The sequence below is a fragment of the Eschrichtius robustus genome, chromosome 11, assembly GCF_028021215.1.
Source record: "Eschrichtius robustus isolate mEscRob2 chromosome 11, mEscRob2.pri, whole genome shotgun sequence".
Taxonomy (NCBI): Eukaryota; Metazoa; Chordata; class Mammalia; order Artiodactyla; family Eschrichtiidae; genus Eschrichtius; species Eschrichtius robustus.
Window position 1 is genome coordinate 10,304,384 of NC_090834.1, and position 19,822 is coordinate 10,324,205.

Genomic DNA, 19,822 nt, shown 5'->3' on the forward strand with positions numbered 1-19,822 from the left:
AGAAAACCTTCATTGGCCCCTACCCTCACCCCACTGGGCTCCAAATTGAGAACAAAGTCTTCTATCTTGCAAAGCACTCATTAATAAGCCCCTAACCACATTTCCAAATACTACTCAGAGTCTCTACTCTAGTTATGCTAATCACAGTATCCTGCAAATACGCTCTGTGCTATCCCACCTGTGAGTGCTTGTACGTGCCCTTCTCCTTTGCTGGAACAGTTTCATCATCTCCACGCCACCTGACCAATCCTGGATGGTCCAGCTCCAGTCCTGTGTCTTGCATGAAGCCTTCACTCATGCATTATATTTGATAGATGATTTAAATAACATTTTATAGAAATTACAGCAATAATAGTGGTTGATTTATTTAAATTATAAGTCAAAATGAGGTTTAGTGGAAACAGCCCAGTCTTTGAACCCGTGCAAGCCTGGGTTTGAATACCTCTTCTGCCATTTACCAGACGCCTGGTCTTGTAAGTCCTCTCTCTGAGCTTCAGTTTCTTGAAATATAAAACTAAGCTAATTATCTTTACTTTGCTGTATAAATTGGAGAGAATATATTAAAGCATGTAATACAATGCCAATCACAGAGTAAATGCTAGAAGCTATTATCCTTAATAATAATCAACATTTTCATCCTGCTTGACAGTTTTGAAAGATCTTTTGCATATTTTCCTCATAAAATAGTCCTACAATAGTCCTCTGAGGTAGGTAACATTATCTCCACTTTGCAGATAGAGTAACTAAGGCTTTCAAGGGTTAAGTGACCTAGTAAACACAAGAGTATTATCCTTAGATCAGTTGCATGAGAATCACCTGGGGCTCTCTGATGTGCTACAGAAAAAAGTATAGACTGATACTATCTTTATGGGGTACAATTTGGCAAAGCCAGTGAGAATTACAAACTTGATCCAGCAATTTATCATCTAAGAATTCCTATAGACATACTTGCCTATGTGCAAAATAATATATGTGTATGGTTATTTATTGCAGCATTGTTTGTAATAGCAAAAGATTGGAAACATCCTAAATATCTTATTATCATCGAAGGGGACTAGTTAAATAAAATCATGGTCGTCCATAAATGTTATAATGTGCAACCAAAAAAAAAGTTAAGTAGAAAAACCAAAATGCAAAAGAATTTGTATAAAAAGAGAAAGGATGTGTGTATGTGAGAGGAAAAAAATATATATATTACATGATATTTATATTTCACTTATACATTTATTTATTTATTCACAATATATATTATGTATTGGGTGGCTGGAAGAGTGGGATGGGAAAATTTTTCACTTTGTAACTTTTATGATTTTTCACTTTGCATTATTTGAATATATTTCCAATAGAAAAAAATGATACGTAATCTAGTTGGAAAAACAGAACCTGACCATAAAAAGAGATAAAACATATCAATGTAGTATTTAGCCTATTCCAAAAGCTCAGTGAGTAGAATATCTGCTAATTCCATGATGATTAAATACTGTGGACAGGAGTGGGTTTTCTGAGGGAAAAGGGTATGAACTGGATCTAGATTTGGAAAGAAATTATCTACGTAGATGGGAGGTGATAAGGATGATCCTTCCCTAAAGAAGACAGATGAAAGCAATTTTTAATAATCAAGTTTTGTGAGGCTAAGACCTCAGAGTGCAAAGTGGAGGCTCTGTTTTAGTTTAGTTTTGAAGAGATTTCCCTACATTTGCCAGTCCATATTTCTTCCCCCCCCAAAAATCACATGGTATTTTTTAAAAAAGCACATGGTATTACAACACCATCTTGAGGGGCTGCCCACATTCCAGCCAATAAGGAGGGCTCTGGTAACCTGCACTAAATTGTTCTCTTACCTGGTAACTGTCAAATAATACTGCAGTCAATTATAGAAATATTTTCGTGTCAATTTGGGGGGATTCCAATACTGGAAAATATTAAAGACACAGAAGATAAAATTAAATCCGTGGCCTAAAAGTGGAGGCAAGATATATACGTATGAGAAAAAGCCTTCAAATGCACACTCACATTTTTATAAGGTACATGTTCAGTAAATGTTTGCAGATGTAAACTGAATAAATCACAGAGCTCTTGGCTTCACTGTCTCCCAATATAATTTTCTCCCCTAGTTACAATTGAGCCTGCATCATCTCAGTGATGAAAATATTTTGCTAATTAAGTAAAATGCACAGAGAATCTCTTGGTTGGTTGTTTGTTTTGCATGTTTTTAGTTTCATGTGTTGAGGTGTGTGTGTATTTCAAGAGGAAATAAGGCTTACACTTCTCTGAAATTTCTTTGTTCCCTGCACTTCTCTACCCTATCTCTCCAAACCACCTCACAGGGAGCCTAGCCAAGGTAAGGTACCTGGTAGACACTCAGTAAGTAGTCTTTGTATGATTGGTTCTCCCCACCCTCCACCAGAGGAAAATAGACCTGATGTGGATATCATTTTCTAATTTAATGTTTCGAACCCTGTCTGGGGGAAAGTAGGAACATGAATAGCGCAGCCATCCAATAAGAAGGTGTCATCTTTCTTAAAATCATCTTCAAGGTATCTTCTAGAGCTAAATAGCTATTCCCCATTTGTATCCAGGAGACCACTCCCTCATAGCTCGTAGTCATCACCACCTTCCCAATACATTCTCTTTTTTTTCTTGACAAGAAACTCTTTCTAGGATTATATAAGCCTGCTTTTGTGTAGCGACACGGTGTTGGATTCATTATTCACATGTCCGTGGTAGCCCTAGGGTTCCAGTATTGATCATTTGGCCTTGCTTTTATCACCACCAGCATCACCACTACCACCATCTCCATCACCACCTCCATCAGCACTACCGTCACCATAACCACCACCACTTCCACTATCACCACCATCGTCACCAGTAGCAGGGCCACTTATTAAGCATTAGCTGTGTGCCAGGCACTGAGCAAAATGCATTACCTTTTAAAAATTGAGGTACAGGAATTCCCTGGCAGTCCTGTGGTTAGGACTTGGCGTTTTCACTGCTAGGGCCCCAGTTCCATCCCTGGTCGGTGAACTAAAATCCCACAAGCCACACGCAGCAGCGCAGCCTAAATAAATAAATAAATAAAATTGAGACATAATTGACATGTATCCATTACCTTAAATTCTCTCCAAAACTACCCTATGAGATGCAAATATTGTCCCCATTTTACAATTGAGGACAATAGAGCTTAGAGGGATTAAACAAAATTTCCACGGCCATACAGCTAGTATGCAGCAGTGATGGAGCCAGATTTCTAATCTCAGTCTGTTTGACTCTAAACCCTGTTCTATTTTCAACTGGTTATGTATACTGCCCTCATCATCTTGAAGTGTATATATATGTGTGTGTGTGTGTGTGTGTGTGTGTGTGTGTGTGTTCATATTCCAAAGTTAAAACTTTAAAACATCCTTTCTGGTTCTAGTTATTACAGATCATGGTATGAATTTATAAATCCTCCAATGAGAAGAATTGGGGAGATTGTTCTCTTAAATCAAGGGCGATAGTTTCAAGTTCCATTCCAGATGAGAAATAAGCAGCATCTATTATTGCTTTAGTTGTCTATTTTTCAAAGATAATGTGGTTGGAATGAACAGAGTATGGACACTGGGGTCAGATAAACCTGAGTTCAAATCCTAGCGTACAAAGCTGAATGATCTTGAGCTCCTGACTCTACCTAAGTGATCTTCTGTTTCTTTGTATGTAATAAGGAAGAGTTGTGATACTCAAGTGAGAAGGCAGAGCAACATATATGATGTATAATATAAATGCAAGAAATTCACCTCATTATCCATAGTGCCATCATTGAAATTGTTAAAAAACATTCTTCAAAGACATTCCTTAAGTGATTAAATCGATATTATTCTTAATTTATGGATGAGAGTGAGGTGTGTGATCAACTTTGAAATCACGTATAGTTTATATGAAAATAAAGACTTGCAGAACTTTTACTAAGGAATAAAAGTTTCATGTCCCTTATAGGCAAATATCAATTAAAAACAACTATGTACTAATTTGGGTCCAGTAACTTATGGAGAAAAGCTAAAATCATAATAAAAATAATGTAGTGAATTTTGATTTGAACATTTTGGGGTTGAAGTAAAATAATTCTTTTTTCTTTTATATTTTAATTTTAAAATGACTTTTGAATAAATATTATATTCATATGATTCTTACTCAAAAGATACAAAAGGGCATTTAGGGAAAAACCTGCTTCCCGTCAAGTCCCCAGGACTTCAGTCCCTAAAGGCAACTAATGCTATGAGTTTCTTTTGTATCTTTCCAGAGGTATATATAGAATATGTAATCAAATTTGTGTAGTTTCCCCTATCCTTCCCCCTTTAAAACAAATGTTAGCATACTTTGCTCTTTTCACTTAAAAATACATCCTAGAGTTCCTTTTGTTCTGGGTTTGTGTAATTTAGCCATGATGTGCAAATCATATCTGTTGGATAAATTACGATGTGCATTTGTAATTTTGATATATAGTACCAAATTGTTCTCAATAGAGATTGTACAAATTTGCATTCTTTGCATCAATATATGAGAGTGATTCTTTCCCCCACAGCTTTGCCAACAGAGTGGGCAATTAGATTTAAAAACTGTTTTATTTGACCGGTTAATGATGTCTCAGTGTAATCTTTTATTAGTCTTATTTTTAGTATTATTGTTAGCATCTTTTAAAATGGTTAACAGACATTTATTTATATTTTCTTTTTGGTGAACTCTTTCAATCCTTTGCCCATTTTTAAATTGTACTCCTGATTTTTTTTTTATTGATTTGTAGGAACTTTTAAAATTTATTTATTTATGTTTGACTGTGTTGGGTCTTCGTTTCTGTGCAAGGGCTTTCTCTAGTTGAGGCAAGCAGGGGCCACTCTTCATCGCGGTGCGCGGGCCTCTCACTATTGCGGCCTCTCTTGTTGCGGAGCACAGGCTCCAGACGTGCAGGCTCAGTAGTTGTGGCGCACCTGCTTAGTTGCTCCGCGGCATGTGGGATCTTCCCGGACCAGGGCTCGAACCCGTGTGCCCTGCATTGGCAGGCGAATTCTCAACCACTGCGCCACCAGGGAAGCCTGGAACTTTTTATATATAAGTAATTATCCTTGTGTCTGGGATATGAGTTGCAAATACTTTCTCCCAGTTTATTGTTTGTCTTTTTCCTTTGCTTATGATAACTTTTGCCATGCAGAATTTTTAAAAATTAGTTAATTTTTTAATCAATGTTTTCTTCTCTGACTTCCAGGTTTTTATGTTATACACAGATTATCTACCATCTTGGTCACTGTAAGACAAATTCAATATTATTCTCTTATAGTGACAACATTTGTACCTCCCATTTTTTTGGTCCACTAACTTGATTGCATTACCAATGAGAGTTTACAAATAAATATCAATCTGTTTCATGAACAGTATTCTCAAACAAAATATAAACGGTCCAGCATTTTAACAAAACATACCAAATATTTAGTTCCATGTACATAGTCCTTTTGGGAAATGTTTACAAATTTCTATACCCAATAATAGAGTTTGAAAGGGTCTTACAATCTCTAACATTAGAAATTCACATTGTATTATGGTAGCAACTCATGAACCTTTATTTTTAAAACTATGCATTACTAATTTTGTATTGTTTAAAGTACATTGTGCTAGTAGGTGCTAAATTTAAAATCTGACATAGAATTTGAATGGTTTGGAATGGGAGAAAAGAATACTTAAAAGGCATTTTGTTAGCTTATTGGGTTTTTTCCTCTGGTAATATACTTGGCTACTCTTCTGGGGACTCAGTGAGGAAATGGTGGAATACTAATAAGAAACCTATTCAAACCTCATTCTTATTCTACTATATGCCTCTTAGAGTATTAAGAAATGATGGGTAATCTCTCGTATTTCAAACCTTTAATTTCAGGGGGTTTTTTTCTGTCACTTTTTGAAGCATGTTTTGAATTGAGATGCCAAAGGCAGCATAGAAAACTTCAAGAAAGAAATAAAATGAAAGTTTTAAACTCTTCAGACTGACCTTGTCCTGAATGAGCAAACTGGATAGAGTTAGTCTTCCTTATGTTAGGAATACTGTGATTTGAATACCCTGTCCTTGAATGTGTTCTCATAGAATTCACATCCTAATTTTCAGTGTGAAAGCATTATTTGAAGATGCATTTGCGGGAAGCATTCAGTGACTCCTGTTCTTTTTCTAGGCATGTCATCCACTTTGGTAGTGCTTAAAATAAAGTACTCAGATAGAAGGTAAGTTGAAACAGACAACAAGCAATATAATACAAAATGTTATGAGTAAAGTGTGTTACTCAGATCCTTCTAAAATACATTTCTCCCTTTATTTTGAAGGCCACGGTATAGGCACCTTGGCTAATGGAATCAGTCTCTTCCTTTGATCATCAATAGGGTTATCTTTTCGGGAAACTAAGTCCCAGCTCAGATGACAGTTTTAGATGAGGCTGACGTGAAAGAGAGAAGGACTGTTTAATTATCAGCTCCCTGAAAAACATGTATTTTCTCTCTTTAAATTAATAATTCTTCATCTGAAACCATAAATAGGAGCTCGATCAGGTCTTGTGGGTTGGGTGGTGGAAAATTTATTTGATCCTTAACTTTTGCTCAGAGCAGTGAACGGGATCTGATTTTACGCGTCTGCCTGGCATACGGTTATAGCCTGCTGGCTCCGGGTGATCAATTTCAGTCAAATGAGAATGAAAAATAAATGTAATGTGAGTACATTTATTTAATCTCCTAAGGCTTGGAGAAAGCTTGCGAAGACGGGTAGTGAGTACCCTGGAAGATAGTAGATGCTCAGTGAATGTTCACAATAATAGAATATAGTGGGTAGATGAAGGGCAAGTATTGAGAATGTGCTAGGCTGGCTTCAGCAACTGCTTTCCATTTTTAAAAAATTTACTTATTTATTTTTGGCTGCGTTGGGTCTTCTTGCTGCACGTGGGCTTTCTCTAGTTGCGGTGAGCGGGGGCTACTCTTCATTGCAGTGTGCATGCTTCTCATTGCGGTGGCTTCTCTTGTTGCGGAGCACGGGCTCTAGGTGTGTGGGCTCAGTAGTTGTGGCTCGTGGGCTCTAGGCGCGGGGGCTCAGTAGTTGTGGCTCACGGGCTCTAGAGCGCAGGCTGAGCAGTTGTGGCACATGGGCTTAGTTGCTCCGCAGCATGTGGGATCTTCCCGGACCAGGGCTCAAACCCGTGTCCCCTGCATTGGCAGTTGGATTCTTAACCACTGTGCCACCAGGAAAGTCCCTGCTTTCCATTTTCTATGTGTGTCTACCTACATTGGAAAAGGGTAAAAGGAATTATGGCAATTTACTAGACACGTGCTGTCCAATAGGTAACCATTTGCCATATGTGGTTATTGAGTGCTTGAAATGTGGCTAGTCAGAACTCCTGAACTGAGATGTGCAGTAAGTGTAAAATACACAGTGGATTTTGAAGATTTAGTATAAAAACAGGAATGCAAAAAAAAACCTCAATGATACTTATATTGATTATATGTTGAATAATAATATTTTTGATATATTGGGGTTAAGTGAAATACATTACTATTTCACCTGTTTCTTCCTACTTTTTAAATGTGACTAGTAGAAAAATTTAAATAACTTATGTGGCTCGCTTTATATTTTTATTAGACATCGTTGGTCTAGACTTTAGAGATAATCTAGGCAATGAAATATTTCTGCTTTTAAGTGGCAAACTGTTTGCAAGCTATATAAAAATATGACATTTACTCCTTACCTGGGCTGGCGGGAGTGGAGGGAACAGGGAGGCCTGTTGGCTCTGGAATGCCTCTTCCTTTTACCCTAAGACTTACCCGAATTGAATCTCAAGACGGGGCTGGGCACCTTGGGGGCCTCCTTCACCCCACCGGGGAAGAAGGATGGGCCAGGCCAGAGCGCCAGCATCATAGAGAAACTTGCCAGCTTTCTTCACCTCGCGATTTCCCCGAGGGTCTGGGCCGTAAGTCTTAGAGGAATGTGAGGCCGGGACCCGAAAGGAACTTCTCCAGGACAAGCCCCGCGTGCACAGCCTGCCCCTTGCGCTGTGCTCAGGCCCCATAGCCCCCTTGGCGAGCCCAGCTGGGATTATCTGAGTGCGCTGGGATAAGGGGGTCTCCTTAATGGACAAGGGTGGCGACCGAGGAATCCCTGTCCCTGCGCCACTTCCGATTCCCCTGTTCCTGCCTCCGCGCCCCCAGGGGCCTGCATTGGTGCGGACGGCGGGTCGTACTCTCTCAGCCACGGAGCTTGGTTTCCCAGCATCGCTGAAAGCGGAGAGGGAAGGAAAACTCCCGCAGTCCTGGAAGTCCTTCCACTTCCCAGAGCTGTCCAGTTTCTCCCTCCGTCGCTCACTTCCTAGGTTCCCACTGGGGCGGAGGCGGAGGCTGGAGAGCCGGACTCCCAAGGGAAAGTCTCCCTCGGCAGCGCTGGGCTCTTGGGCAGGCGGGTCCCGGCATGAGCAGAAGTAGAGAAAGGGGAGCGTGGGCAGTCGGCCCCTCCTCCCGCGCGTCTTGGCCAGCGAGCAGGGCCTGGGGAGATAGCCTTAGCTTTGGGGGACAGCGGTGAATGTGAAATAAAAGTACATGAAATAAGGGGGAGGGTAAGGACTGAGCAGGCTGTCTACCCCGCCCCTTCCCTTCCCTCCTCGGATCCCTCGAACACTCCGGGAGACGTGTAAGAATGAATTCTGAGAAAGGGTTTGCAGTGCCTTGGCTCCAAGGTAACTGCTACCCAAAGGCATTTTTTACTGCCCCTGGTCCCAAGGGACATTCAGTAATCTTGTCATTTCTGTTTCTGAGGCAGAAGTTAGTCCCTGCCCCCAGAGTGAAGCTAAAATCCCACCCCCAAGGCTGGGTGCAAATCTGTGCTCGGTCTGCGTAGGGATGCAGTGTAAGCGCGCGCCGGCTCGGGAAGGCTCTTTACAGAGGTTACTTCTGGTTGTAAACCCGCCACGCCCTCAACAGCCTCTAATCCTTTAGGGTCTTAGGAGACGGGATGCCTCGGTTTCCACTCACAGGAAAGAGTAAGCGCTCTCTGGCAGCAGGGTGGATGTGGGTTAAGTGTGGACAGTCCCCTCTTCACGAGTCTCCTTGGTCTTCCTTTGGTCCTGCGGGAGATGACTGGACCAGGGCTAAGGACCAAGCAACGACTCCTGGAAGTCTATGTTCCCTCTCCGTGGCCACCTGCTCTCCGGTCTTCAGTTCTTACAATTATAAACTTTAAAAAGATCACATTTCACACTCCAGGACAAAGAGTTCTGACTTCGTTTAGAGGCTTACTTGCCAAGAGCTTATTTTAAAGTTATTTCCCCCTTCTTCCTCCTTCTTCTCACTCCCCTCGTCCGTTTACCGTTTACCAGTTCATCCGGATGGAATACGACGCTCCCACTTCTTGGAGCTCTGTAGTTTGGGGCCTAATTGATTCTGGTAATTAATTTGTTCTACCTGCTAGATCAGATGGAAATCCTACCCGTGCGCCCAAGGATTAGCACTTGGCTTCCTAACACCTCCTCTAATTATCTAATAGCATGGGTTGTGAGGACTCAGTCTCTATTAAAACACTTTTACTATTAGCAGTGGTGATTGGAATTGTGATGATGACTAGATTTCAACAAATTAGAGCTTAAAAATGGGGAGATGGAAGAGAAGTGGCTTCTTTTAATTTCCCTGAGTTTAACATCAATAATTAGAGCAATTTTCAGAGATGCGAGCTGAAATTACCCCTGCTGTGCTGTAGATGATCACCTTAATTTTAGCAAATTGGCTCCAGGGAAATAAATGTGACAGATTTAAAAAAAGACAAACATTAAAAAACAGAAGATTGGGAGGGAGGAAAATGAAAAGAAAGGCTGCAAAAGGGAATGGGAAACAGAAACACAGTACAATTATTTGGGGGGGGGCGCTAGGGCTGAAAGGGATAGTATAGCAGAAATAGCAGCCCATGTGAGCGGAATGAGGAGAAAGTAATGGAAATTTGACAGGAGGTGGAGGCTGGCATTTAAGAGGTAGTTCTGGACATATTTACACAGATCGAATTACTTGACTAATGTAGGTATAACTTTCCTCACACCACCCTCTAAAACTGAGGTAAAGAATGTTACGATCATCATCAACATTTTATTTATCTACCTCGACAATCCAGTCATCCCTCAGTCATCAACTTCAGTTGGGTCTAGCAGATATGGACTCTCTCCTCACTTCTCCTCTTCCCCCTCTGCTGTCATTTCTCTAAAGTTTTAAAGCCCAGGCCCCAGTGCTGAAATAAGTGCTTTATTCCTGTTGCTTCGGGGCCCTTTAAATGCCTCCTGCTCTCTAAAGAGGAGTTTGTCTGAGGGTAGAGACTTTATCTCTTTCGTTTTCTTTAAAAACGGCCGGGAGCTGGGCAGCTCCTGCCGTGGCGGGCAGAAACTGAGGTCGAGAAACCTGGTAGGAGCAAGAACCAGGCCCTCTCGGCTCCACTCTCCCCGGGCCTGGCCGGTCGTATTCAGCACCGCGGACAGCTCCCCGCCCCGCCCCGCGCCCACCGCACCCTCCCCTCTGCCTCTGGCAGCCTTGCCATTGGCTCTCCCGGCTCCCCTCTCCAAGCTGCCAATTCTCCTACACATAGACCCAACCTACCCAAGAGCTTATCTTCTCGCCTCTCCAGCGCCGGGGGTAGCCCAGGCCGAGGAGAGAGCATCAGGGATCCGAGCCTCGAGGGTGGCTGGCTCTCGACCAGGCGTGCTGAGACGCTGCCTGCTTCCTACTCGTCGTCCCCGGCCCTAGCCCTGTGGCAGGCGCTCGGTTCAAGATGAATCTCAACTTCACCTCCCCTCTACACCCGGCGTCATCTCAGAGGCCCACGTCCTTCTTCATCGAGGACATCCTGCTACACAAGCCCAAGCCGCTAAGGGAGGTGGCCTCTGACCACTTCACCAGCTCTCTGGCCTCCCGGGTGCCTCTGCTAGACTATGGCTACCCCCTCATGCCCACACCCACCCTCCTGGCTCCTCACCCCCATCACCCTCTACATAAGGGAGACCACCACCACCCTTATTTCCTCACCACCTCGGGTAAGTAGCAGGGGTCTCAAGGTATGGGGAAAGAGAGAGAGCACGTCTTCCAGCATAGACCCTAAGCCTGTGACGGAGGATAGGAAAGGCCAGAGCTGGCTGGGCCTGGCTTGGCTGGGCCTCCTTCCCTAAGTGACAGTGGAAGGTTGGGGATATGGCTGAGAACACAGGGAGCTCCCTTGAGGCATGCCAATCCAGGGTAGTAACTCGTGGTCACTCCTCACTTTTTATAATGGAGGAAACGTGCCGAGCCAAGAAGTAGCTGTAGATTTTGGCGATATTCTTGATGGGCAGTGTTCAGTTTCCTTTCTCTTGGTCTTCCTGGCCACTTTGGTCCATCTCTCAGTCCCCATCCCTACCTCTCCCACTCTGAGGGAGACCCCTGACTATCCCACCCCACGGAAAGGAACTCAACTTTCCAGCCCAGAAGCTCAAAAGGCTCCAGTGGGGCCAGCTCTCTCCTCCCAGGCGCTGAGCATTTGCAGATAGACACTGCAGGGGTTTGGAAGTGAAGGAGGGTTTTGGGATATTCTGAGGACTGAAGGTTTGGGCTGGCCCGAATAAGGGAGAAAAGGTAAGAAAAAAAGAGGGAGAAGACGCGACTGCTCATTACCCCTCTTTACTCCCAACATCTAGCATTTAATTCACAATCTTGGGCTGGGCTGCCCTCCTTGGCCCCTGTTGCTGATATCTCTGGAGCCCAGAGCCAAAGTATTTTGATTTCCCAGACATGGCAAAGAGCGGGGACCAGCAAAGTCTGGTTGGGACCGGGAGATGCGGGGAAATACCCAGGTTTTTCTTGTGCCTCTCTCTGAAAGGCCACATTCACGCTTTCTTTTCCGGCATCTTCATTACAGACAGAATAGAATAATTCGTTGAGTCCAGATGCAGAGCGCAGTCGGAAAAACAACCCTAGTCGGGGTGGGGGCTGGACAGACGTGAGCCAGTTTGTGAAATGTGGGCGCTGGAATCCACGACAAATGCTAAAGCGTTTGTGAAGCGGTAAAACCCAGACTTCGGGGCACTGGGTTGGAGGGGCAATTGTAAAGCCTGCGTCCAAGTCCGCCTCTCTGCTTTGGCTTCACCGCCGGCCAGAGACAATCTCTTCTGCGCTGCACCCATGTCCCCGGCAAATAGTAGTGGCCAAAGCCAGAGATACCGGAACTACTAGTTTTCTGTTTTTGCTGTTCCCCCCCTGGGATCAGCCGATATTGATGTATGCGGCGGTTGGTCCGCTTGGTGCGTCTCAGACATGGTAAAGCTTGCGAAGGTCAGGAAAGACACGAGAAGTCTCCCGCGGCCCGGGAAAAGCGCTCCAATCCTTCTGCGTGGGGTTGGAGGGAAAGAATGAGAGCTAGATTAGAGAGCGGGGTCCCCAGCGCGACCCCGAGACTGATAGGAAACGTGCGAGGCGGCAATTACCCTTCCGTTCTCGCTCAGGAGCTTCGCCGCACGTGGGAGTGTTGGCCTGTTCCCTTCGGCCGCAGGCGGGAGAATGGAGGCGGCTCAGGGAGGAGAACGGTGTTTTTTAGTGAGGTTGGGAAGCAGGATCACATTCACACTTCTGTCAGCCCCAGGACATCGCTGATGGTCGTCAGGGGTCTGGAAGATTGGGGGGAGGGGGGATGGTGGGGAGGAAGATAGCTGCTGGACCCTCCGACGTTTGCAAGAAAACTTCGGGAGGCGCGGCCGAGGATTCTCCGGAAGTTTCTCCAAGAAGACAGTATTTAAGGCCTCCGGATCTATTTTATAATTTTCTTTTCCGTTTTATTTACTGTTTATTGTTTGTGTGTGTGTAGATGGCCTTTCTGATAAAGATCTCCAAGCGCTATTCTTGTGATTTATTCCCCCTGCCCTGCGATTCCTGGGAGAAGCCCTGGAGAAGCTGTGGGGCGAGGCGGGGGCCGGCGGGGGCACGAGGTGGTGCGGGTGCCGGGGACGAGGGTGGGGAGTGGAGCGGGGGTCGCCCGGGGAGGTCGGGCTCTGCCCACTTGACCGCTCTTCTCTCCGCAGGGGTGCCTGTCCCGGCGCTGTTCCCGCACTCCCAGCACCCAGAGCTGCCGGGGAAGCACTGCCGCCGCCGCAAAGCTCGCACGGTTTTCTCGGACTCGCAGCTCTCCGGCCTGGAGAAGAGATTCGAGATCCAGCGCTACCTGTCTACGCCCGAGCGGGTGGAGCTGGCCACGGCCCTCAGCCTGTCCGAGACGCAGGTGGGCCGGAGGAGGGGGAGGCCCCATCTCCGCTCGCTCCTCTCCCCCCCGACTCCTAACGCCTCTGGACCGGCCGCGGAGTTCTTGAGTTCAACGACCCCGCTGCCCTTTTTTCTAGGCTGCTCCGAAGACCCGTAGTAAAAGTACCGACACCTCCCATCTCTTGTCGGCTCACCGAAGCAAAATCTCTCGAGCGGGTTCTGGACACGGAGGAAAAACCCCTCGAGTGATTCTGATGATCACTCCCCGCTCGAGAACTATCATTTGTGTGCCTCCCCACCCATTTCTGAGCAGGGCAGTAACCCGGGTCAGACGTAAATCGGTAAGAGATAAGAGGGTTCTTGACCCGAGAGAAGCCCACACAAGGTTTTTTTTTTTCTTCTTTAACCTCTCTCACAGCCGCGAGTCTTCATAGCCACCCCTCCCCAGCACACACACACGCACACGCACACACACACGCACACACACGCACACACACACACTAATATAAGCCTCCTTTCTATTGCCCTGTCCTGAGTGGAAGAACTGTTTTCATCTTCTTCCAAATGCTATTCACCTGCAACCTCAAAATACCTCGCTCCACTCCCTTTCCTATTCTCTGTACCTGGAAACCCAACTTGCTGTGAAATCATAGCCGTGCCAGGCCCCAGTGATTTTCTCTCTGATGAGAAGCAGCAAGTCTGCTTCTCATCTTGCTGTCCAGCAGTCTTGCTGGACCAGGTGTTTAGATGTCACAGTCAGAGGAACGTATTCTGAACGGAAAGGAAACTTATCCATGCAACACTTACTATTAGATATTCTAATTAATAGCAGGATTAGTAGTATTTACTAAACACACCATTTTGAGCCTCATCGTTATTGCAGGACAAGTACTTCTGAGAGCTAGGATGCTTGATTCTCATTCAAGCTAAGACAGTAACTTGTGAGCCGCTCAGGTGTGACTTAACCCAAGGTTGGGGCTGTCACAACTTCTGGATAATTCGTCAGTGGATTGCGGTCTATTTTCTTAAACTCCAGCAATCGCTTTTGTCTTAGCTCAGTAACCATGGGTCTGAAGGAATGACGTGATTTTCTTTGTTTCTCCCCGCAATCAGGTGAAAACGTGGTTTCAGAACCGGCGGATGAAGCATAAAAAGCAGCTGAGGAAAAGTCAAGACGAGCCCAAAGCACCTGATGGGCCCGAGAGCCCTGAGGGCAGCCCCCATGGCCCCAAGGCCGCACCCGCCGAGGCTCGGCTGGGCCTGCCCACGGGTCCCTTCGTGCTGACCGAGCCGGAGGACGAGGTGGACATTGGGGACGAGGGGGAGCTGGGCTCAGGGCCGCACGTGCTCTGAGCCGCCGGGCTGGGGAAGGCGGGGAGGACGCAGCGGGGCGGGCCAGGCACATCGGCTCCGGGAAGACAAACACGACACACCTGTTAACCCTCCAACCCCTGCGGGGCCTGCGCGGCGCGGCCTCCCGACCCCCTCCTCCGCCCGACCGCCAGCTCGCAGCGCCAGTGTGGGGGCGAGTGTGCGCCTGCTTGGCTCGTCCTCTCGCCCCGCGTCTTCGGCAGCGCAAAGGAGAGCACGGGCTCCTGGCTCCCTAATTCGGTGGGGGACCTCTTCCCCGCCACGACTGCAGACCCCTCGGCCCTCGCCCCTCAGCCACCTGTCCCCGCTGCGTTGGCCAGGCTCTCCACCGGACCCCTTGCCCTTCCTTGGGCAGACCGATGGGCTGCAGGTAAGGGACCGGGTGTCTGGGCCCTCCGCTCTGCGGGGATCCGGATCCGGACCTGATCCTTAACACATTCATTCCCGGACAGACTCGCGCGCTGCTCGCCACTAACCTCCCACTCGCCCCGCCCCGCCCCCCCATCTCTAACTAATACTAAGGCGACTCCCTCCTTCTCAGGGCGGCGCTTCCATCCTCTAGCGTCACAGTTCCCCTCAAGAGCTCGCGGTTCTGCACCCAGGAACCCTTTTTGAGCTTGTGGTCCCCCAGGCACCCGCGCTCTTTACTCTGGTTCCCTCTCCCGCCGCCCCCGTTCTGAGCGGCGCTCACGCGAGTCGAGACACTTGGGTAGAGCAAACCCACCGAGCAATTTTGCTTCCCGACCTTGTTGCGCGCCTGTCCAGCAACTCTTCCATGTCCCACCGGTTACTGGTATTTTAAAAGCGAATGTTCCTCGGGTTGTGTGTGGAAATGCTCATTCTCATTGCATCTTAGGGAACTCGGAGTTTTAGCAAAATGAAACCTAAAGGGGAATACGCATCCCCTTACAGGCGTGCACCTGTTTGGGGACCCTTGAGGTGGGGCAGGAGTCCTATGGGCCCTGCGCGTTGCCCCCTCCCTTTCCCCTGGGAGGTCTCCTATTCTTTTCCCGGGTTTGCACTCTCTTTAGATAATAAAGGGCTCGCCGGGCAAAACTGGGAACAGCCACGAGTTTCCGGGAATCATTTGTTACCGCGACCTCCTACGCGCACGCTCCCTCCCCTCCGCCCTGGGCAGTTTCCTGTCCCCCGCAGGAATGAGCAGGGCTAATAACTTTTCCTTAACAGATTCCCGTCTCCCAGTGGCCGATTTTTCTGTTTTTAATCGTTTAATAGTCTAGAGTTCCACCTACGTGAAAAAGGTCTCTGCAAATAGTATTTTTTGACTCTGAAGTGCTGAAAGGACGGAGATCTCTTGATATTAGGAGTGTGAAATTATGGTAATGAATTGTGTGACATACCCAGTACACTTATCAAAAATAGCAGCCGTGCCAGAGGCGACCTCAGTTTCCCATCTTCCTTTCGCTCTGGTTGTGTATTTAGGTAAAAGAGCCCAGGAAGGCTGGAAAAGTGTGTGTGGCTAGATAGAGCACTGACTCTTGCGTTCTAATGACTAATAGCAATTATGAAAATTACAGAGGTGTGAGCTTGGGTTACATTTAATTACACTTTTCGGTTCCTTATTTCTCTAATAAGAGGATGAATCCTAAAGATCCTTCTGGGTCTAAGTTCTATGATTCTATGAATGTAGCAGCAGATTTTTTTTTTCCAGTAGGCTTGTTTGGGGAAACATTAACTTAAGCAAAGATAAGCGTCAGAGTGAGACCTTTATCCAATCTGCACCATTTAGGAGGCAAAGCTATTGCTTTAAAAACACAAGCATTGTATATACTATTTGGGTTTTCCAAAGTGCTGTCAATCAACAATCTGTGAGTCATGGCAAGGATTATTTTTCTCTTCATAGATAAAGAAATAGAGGCTTGGCGAGATGGAAGGATTTACCCATGAAATCAGGACTAGCTAAGAGCCAAAGCAGGACAGAAAATATTTCTTCTGACTCCTTGATCACTTCTTTGCCCGAAACACTTTGCTTTCTTCTGGTAACATGGTTGCCATTTTGCTTCTAACACTTTGTAAGGACACCTCTCGTATTTATTTAGATTGTGTAGATGTGCTACAAAAGCAAGTCTAGGTTCAGATTTCTCCTCTCTCTCCCTGTTCAGATAATGACAGTACTGTTTTAAAGCAGGAGTTTTTGGCAAATGCTTTGTGAAAGACTTGGTTATAGAAAGAAAGCAATTTGTGAATAAGAATGTTCCTAGTAACCTGGGAGAGAAAGTGGATACTGTTACGCAAGGGGAACATCTCAAATACTTCTAATCCCAGGAAGAACAACTGCTAAAAGGGATTTTGGGGGAGAATCTTTGAAGTGAGTAGAAATACTATGTTTTGGGAGAAATAAAAACAATTAAATTAGATGGTTAACACAAACCCCAAAGCACCAAGCATTTCTTTCTTTCTTCTCTTGTCTTCACAAGAAGATGTTAGGGCTTATTCTGGGTCTCAGAGTAGCGGATTAGCTACATTTTAAGACTCTCTGTCTTGAAAAGGCAGGTAAAGAAGAAACACTGTTAGCATAGGCACAGCTCTGCTTGATCAGAGGCAGGATGAATCCTGGGGCTCAGGGAATGGCTGTGTCTTTCATTCATGAGCATCAAACACAAAAAGATGCTCATTCTGCCTCATCCTTGTCTCCCTCTGTGGCTATTCCTGAATAGATTAGTTGGGAAGGGAAGAGCTCAGACGTTCAGCACTAGCCACACTGACGGTGGCACGTTTTCTCATTAGACAGTATCCCCTGAAATTGACGGCAAACAATTCAATAGCAAAGTTCTCCTAGTTTTTCTTTTCTTTTCCCTTTCTTTCTTCCTTTCTTTCTTTCTTCCTTCCTTCCTTTCTTCCTTTCTTTCTTTCTTTCTTGCTTTCTTGCTTTCTTTCTTTCTTTTCTTTCTTTCTTTTTTAATACACAAGGAGTTAGTGATGATAGTAGAGGATAGACAAAATTTAGTCTCAATTTAATGTAACATGATAGCACTTTTTGGTTTTGGCCTTCAATACTGATCAAAGCCTCCATAGGCTGAAAAGATATTTTGTCTGAATTACCCAGGCTTTTGCCTCAACTCAGTTTCAATTGGTGGTGAAGATCTGACAAAACCACGTTCATTATGATGTATTAAAGTAAAGAAAGACATACATAGGTCTGATTCTGAAGGGGCAAAACCATCTTAAAATAGCCAAGGTGGACAAGTCATCCTACATGTAATCCCAAATGTAGTAAATAACTTGTTCAGTATTTGTTCTCAATGCTGTTTCTGATGGACTTCATTTCATAGCTTCTCAGAGAGGGACTCGATAATATTTCTACTCACATGACATAAGAACACAAGAAATCGACAACACGTCATTCAGCCCAATATTAGCTGATAGTGGCACTAAGAAATGATTAATTGGAATCCATGACACCACTTCAAAAGACAGAGGACTGGCTTTTTTCGATGGATTTGATAACTAGAGATAAAGAGGTGTGAAGGCACAGAGCAAGCAGAATGCTTTCTTCTGCTAAGAGAATCATGCAATAAACATACTTAGTTGAAGCAGTGACTCCCTGGTCTTCTTGAATTGGGCTCAGTGTTTGTGCAAAAATAGTGAAATATTTTATATTTATGTTATATTCTTGGCAGCACATTTTAAAGAGGATATTGACAAACTAAAATTCATCCAGGAATGAATACAGGAACCTAGATAGTAAAAGGTATAGGAAACAGAGGAGTGTGAGCTTTTTAGCTTGGAGAAGCAAGGCTTTAGAGAGGGTTGGGAGAGGAGATTGGCTGTGTTTCTTGTATTTCAATGGCTACAGAGCAATTACGTATTGGGAGGGTATGTCTAGTCTGTCCTGCTAGAGAGAGCAGAACCAGAACCAGTGGATGGTTCCAGGCAAGCAGATTTTGGAACAATATTTGAGCAATTTCTATAGGCCAGGTACTGTGTTGTCCATCAATAGGACAGGCTAAGTCCACAAAACACTAAGCACTTTTCACTAGCAAAGTTTGATCAGAAGCTGGAAGGCAAAACATTTAAAATTATTTGTCATCTTACTAAGAATAAGATTTTACTTCATACATTCGAATTTAAATAAATAGACCAGGACTTCCCTGGTGGCGCACTGGTTAAGGATCCGCCTGCCAATGCAGGAAAAATGGGTTTGATCCCTGGTCTGGGAAGAACCCACATGCCGCAGAGCAACTAAGCCTGTGCGCCACAACTACTGAGCCTGTGCTCTAGAGCCCGCGAGCCACAACTACTGAAGCCCACGTGCCACAACTACTGAAGCCCGCGTGCCTAGAGCCTGTGCTCCACACAAGAGTAGCCACTGAAGTGAGAAGCCTGCGCACCACAACGAAGAGTAGCCCCCGCTCACTGCAACTGGAGAAAGCCTGCGTGCAGCAATGAAGACCCAACGCAGCCAAAAATAAAATAAATAAATAAGATCCCACATGCCGCGTGGCCCGGCCAAAAAAAAAAAAAAATACCTAGAAATCAACAAAAATAAATTTAAATAAATAAATAAATAGACCTATCACAATTAGAAGAGTTAACAGAAACAAGAAAAAGAAGAAAAGGATATTACTTTATTCATTAAAGAAGTCCCAAAACCTCATTCTAGAAAGTAAATGAAAACAAGGTGATATCCCACTGAGTTAAGGACAAAGTTATAGTCAGGAAGGAATTGTAAGTGTTAGAAGAGACATTTGACAAAAATCTAAGCCCTTCATTTTATAAACGAAGACATTAAGATCTAGATATAATGAATGTCTGGCCAATGTCAAATAGACAGTGGCAGAATTAAGACTAGAAGCCAATTTTAATTATCATAGCTTACCACTAATTCATATTGTGATAAAGGTGGCGTTGGGGCTATTGTCATTGTATTATGTGGAGGAGAGGATTTTGCATAGCAATTTTGGATGTAAAATTTTTTTAAATTAGCTGGAAATTATCTAGCAAATTCTTAGATCAATTTATGGAAAACCTTCTAAATAAGAGCAATCTGAAACTTAAATTGACATTCCTAGGAGGCACTGAATCCCTTAGCCCTGTTTTCATCCAAGCCACAGTTGAATAACCACTTGCTGGGATGTTTTCTTTTTTTTAATTGAAAATAATGTTTTATTTGAATAAGGCATACAATAAATTTATACTATTATAATTTATGCCAATCCCTATATTATGCTTACTTTTTTTTTTC

General features: G+C 44.8%; 1 protein-coding gene across 1 annotated transcript; it reads left to right on the plus strand.

Moving 5' to 3' along the window:
* The first annotated feature begins 10,792 nt into the window (after positions 1-10,792).
* On the plus strand, positions 10,793-14,598 carry BSX (brain specific homeobox). The gene is made up of 3 exons (XM_068556702.1): positions 10,793-11,054; positions 13,068-13,264; positions 14,359-14,598. Exons 1-3 carry the CDS (start codon positions 10,793-10,795, stop codon positions 14,596-14,598), a joined length of 699 nt encoding a protein of 232 aa, XP_068412803.1.
* Positions 14,599-19,822: the final 5,224 nt, after the last annotated feature.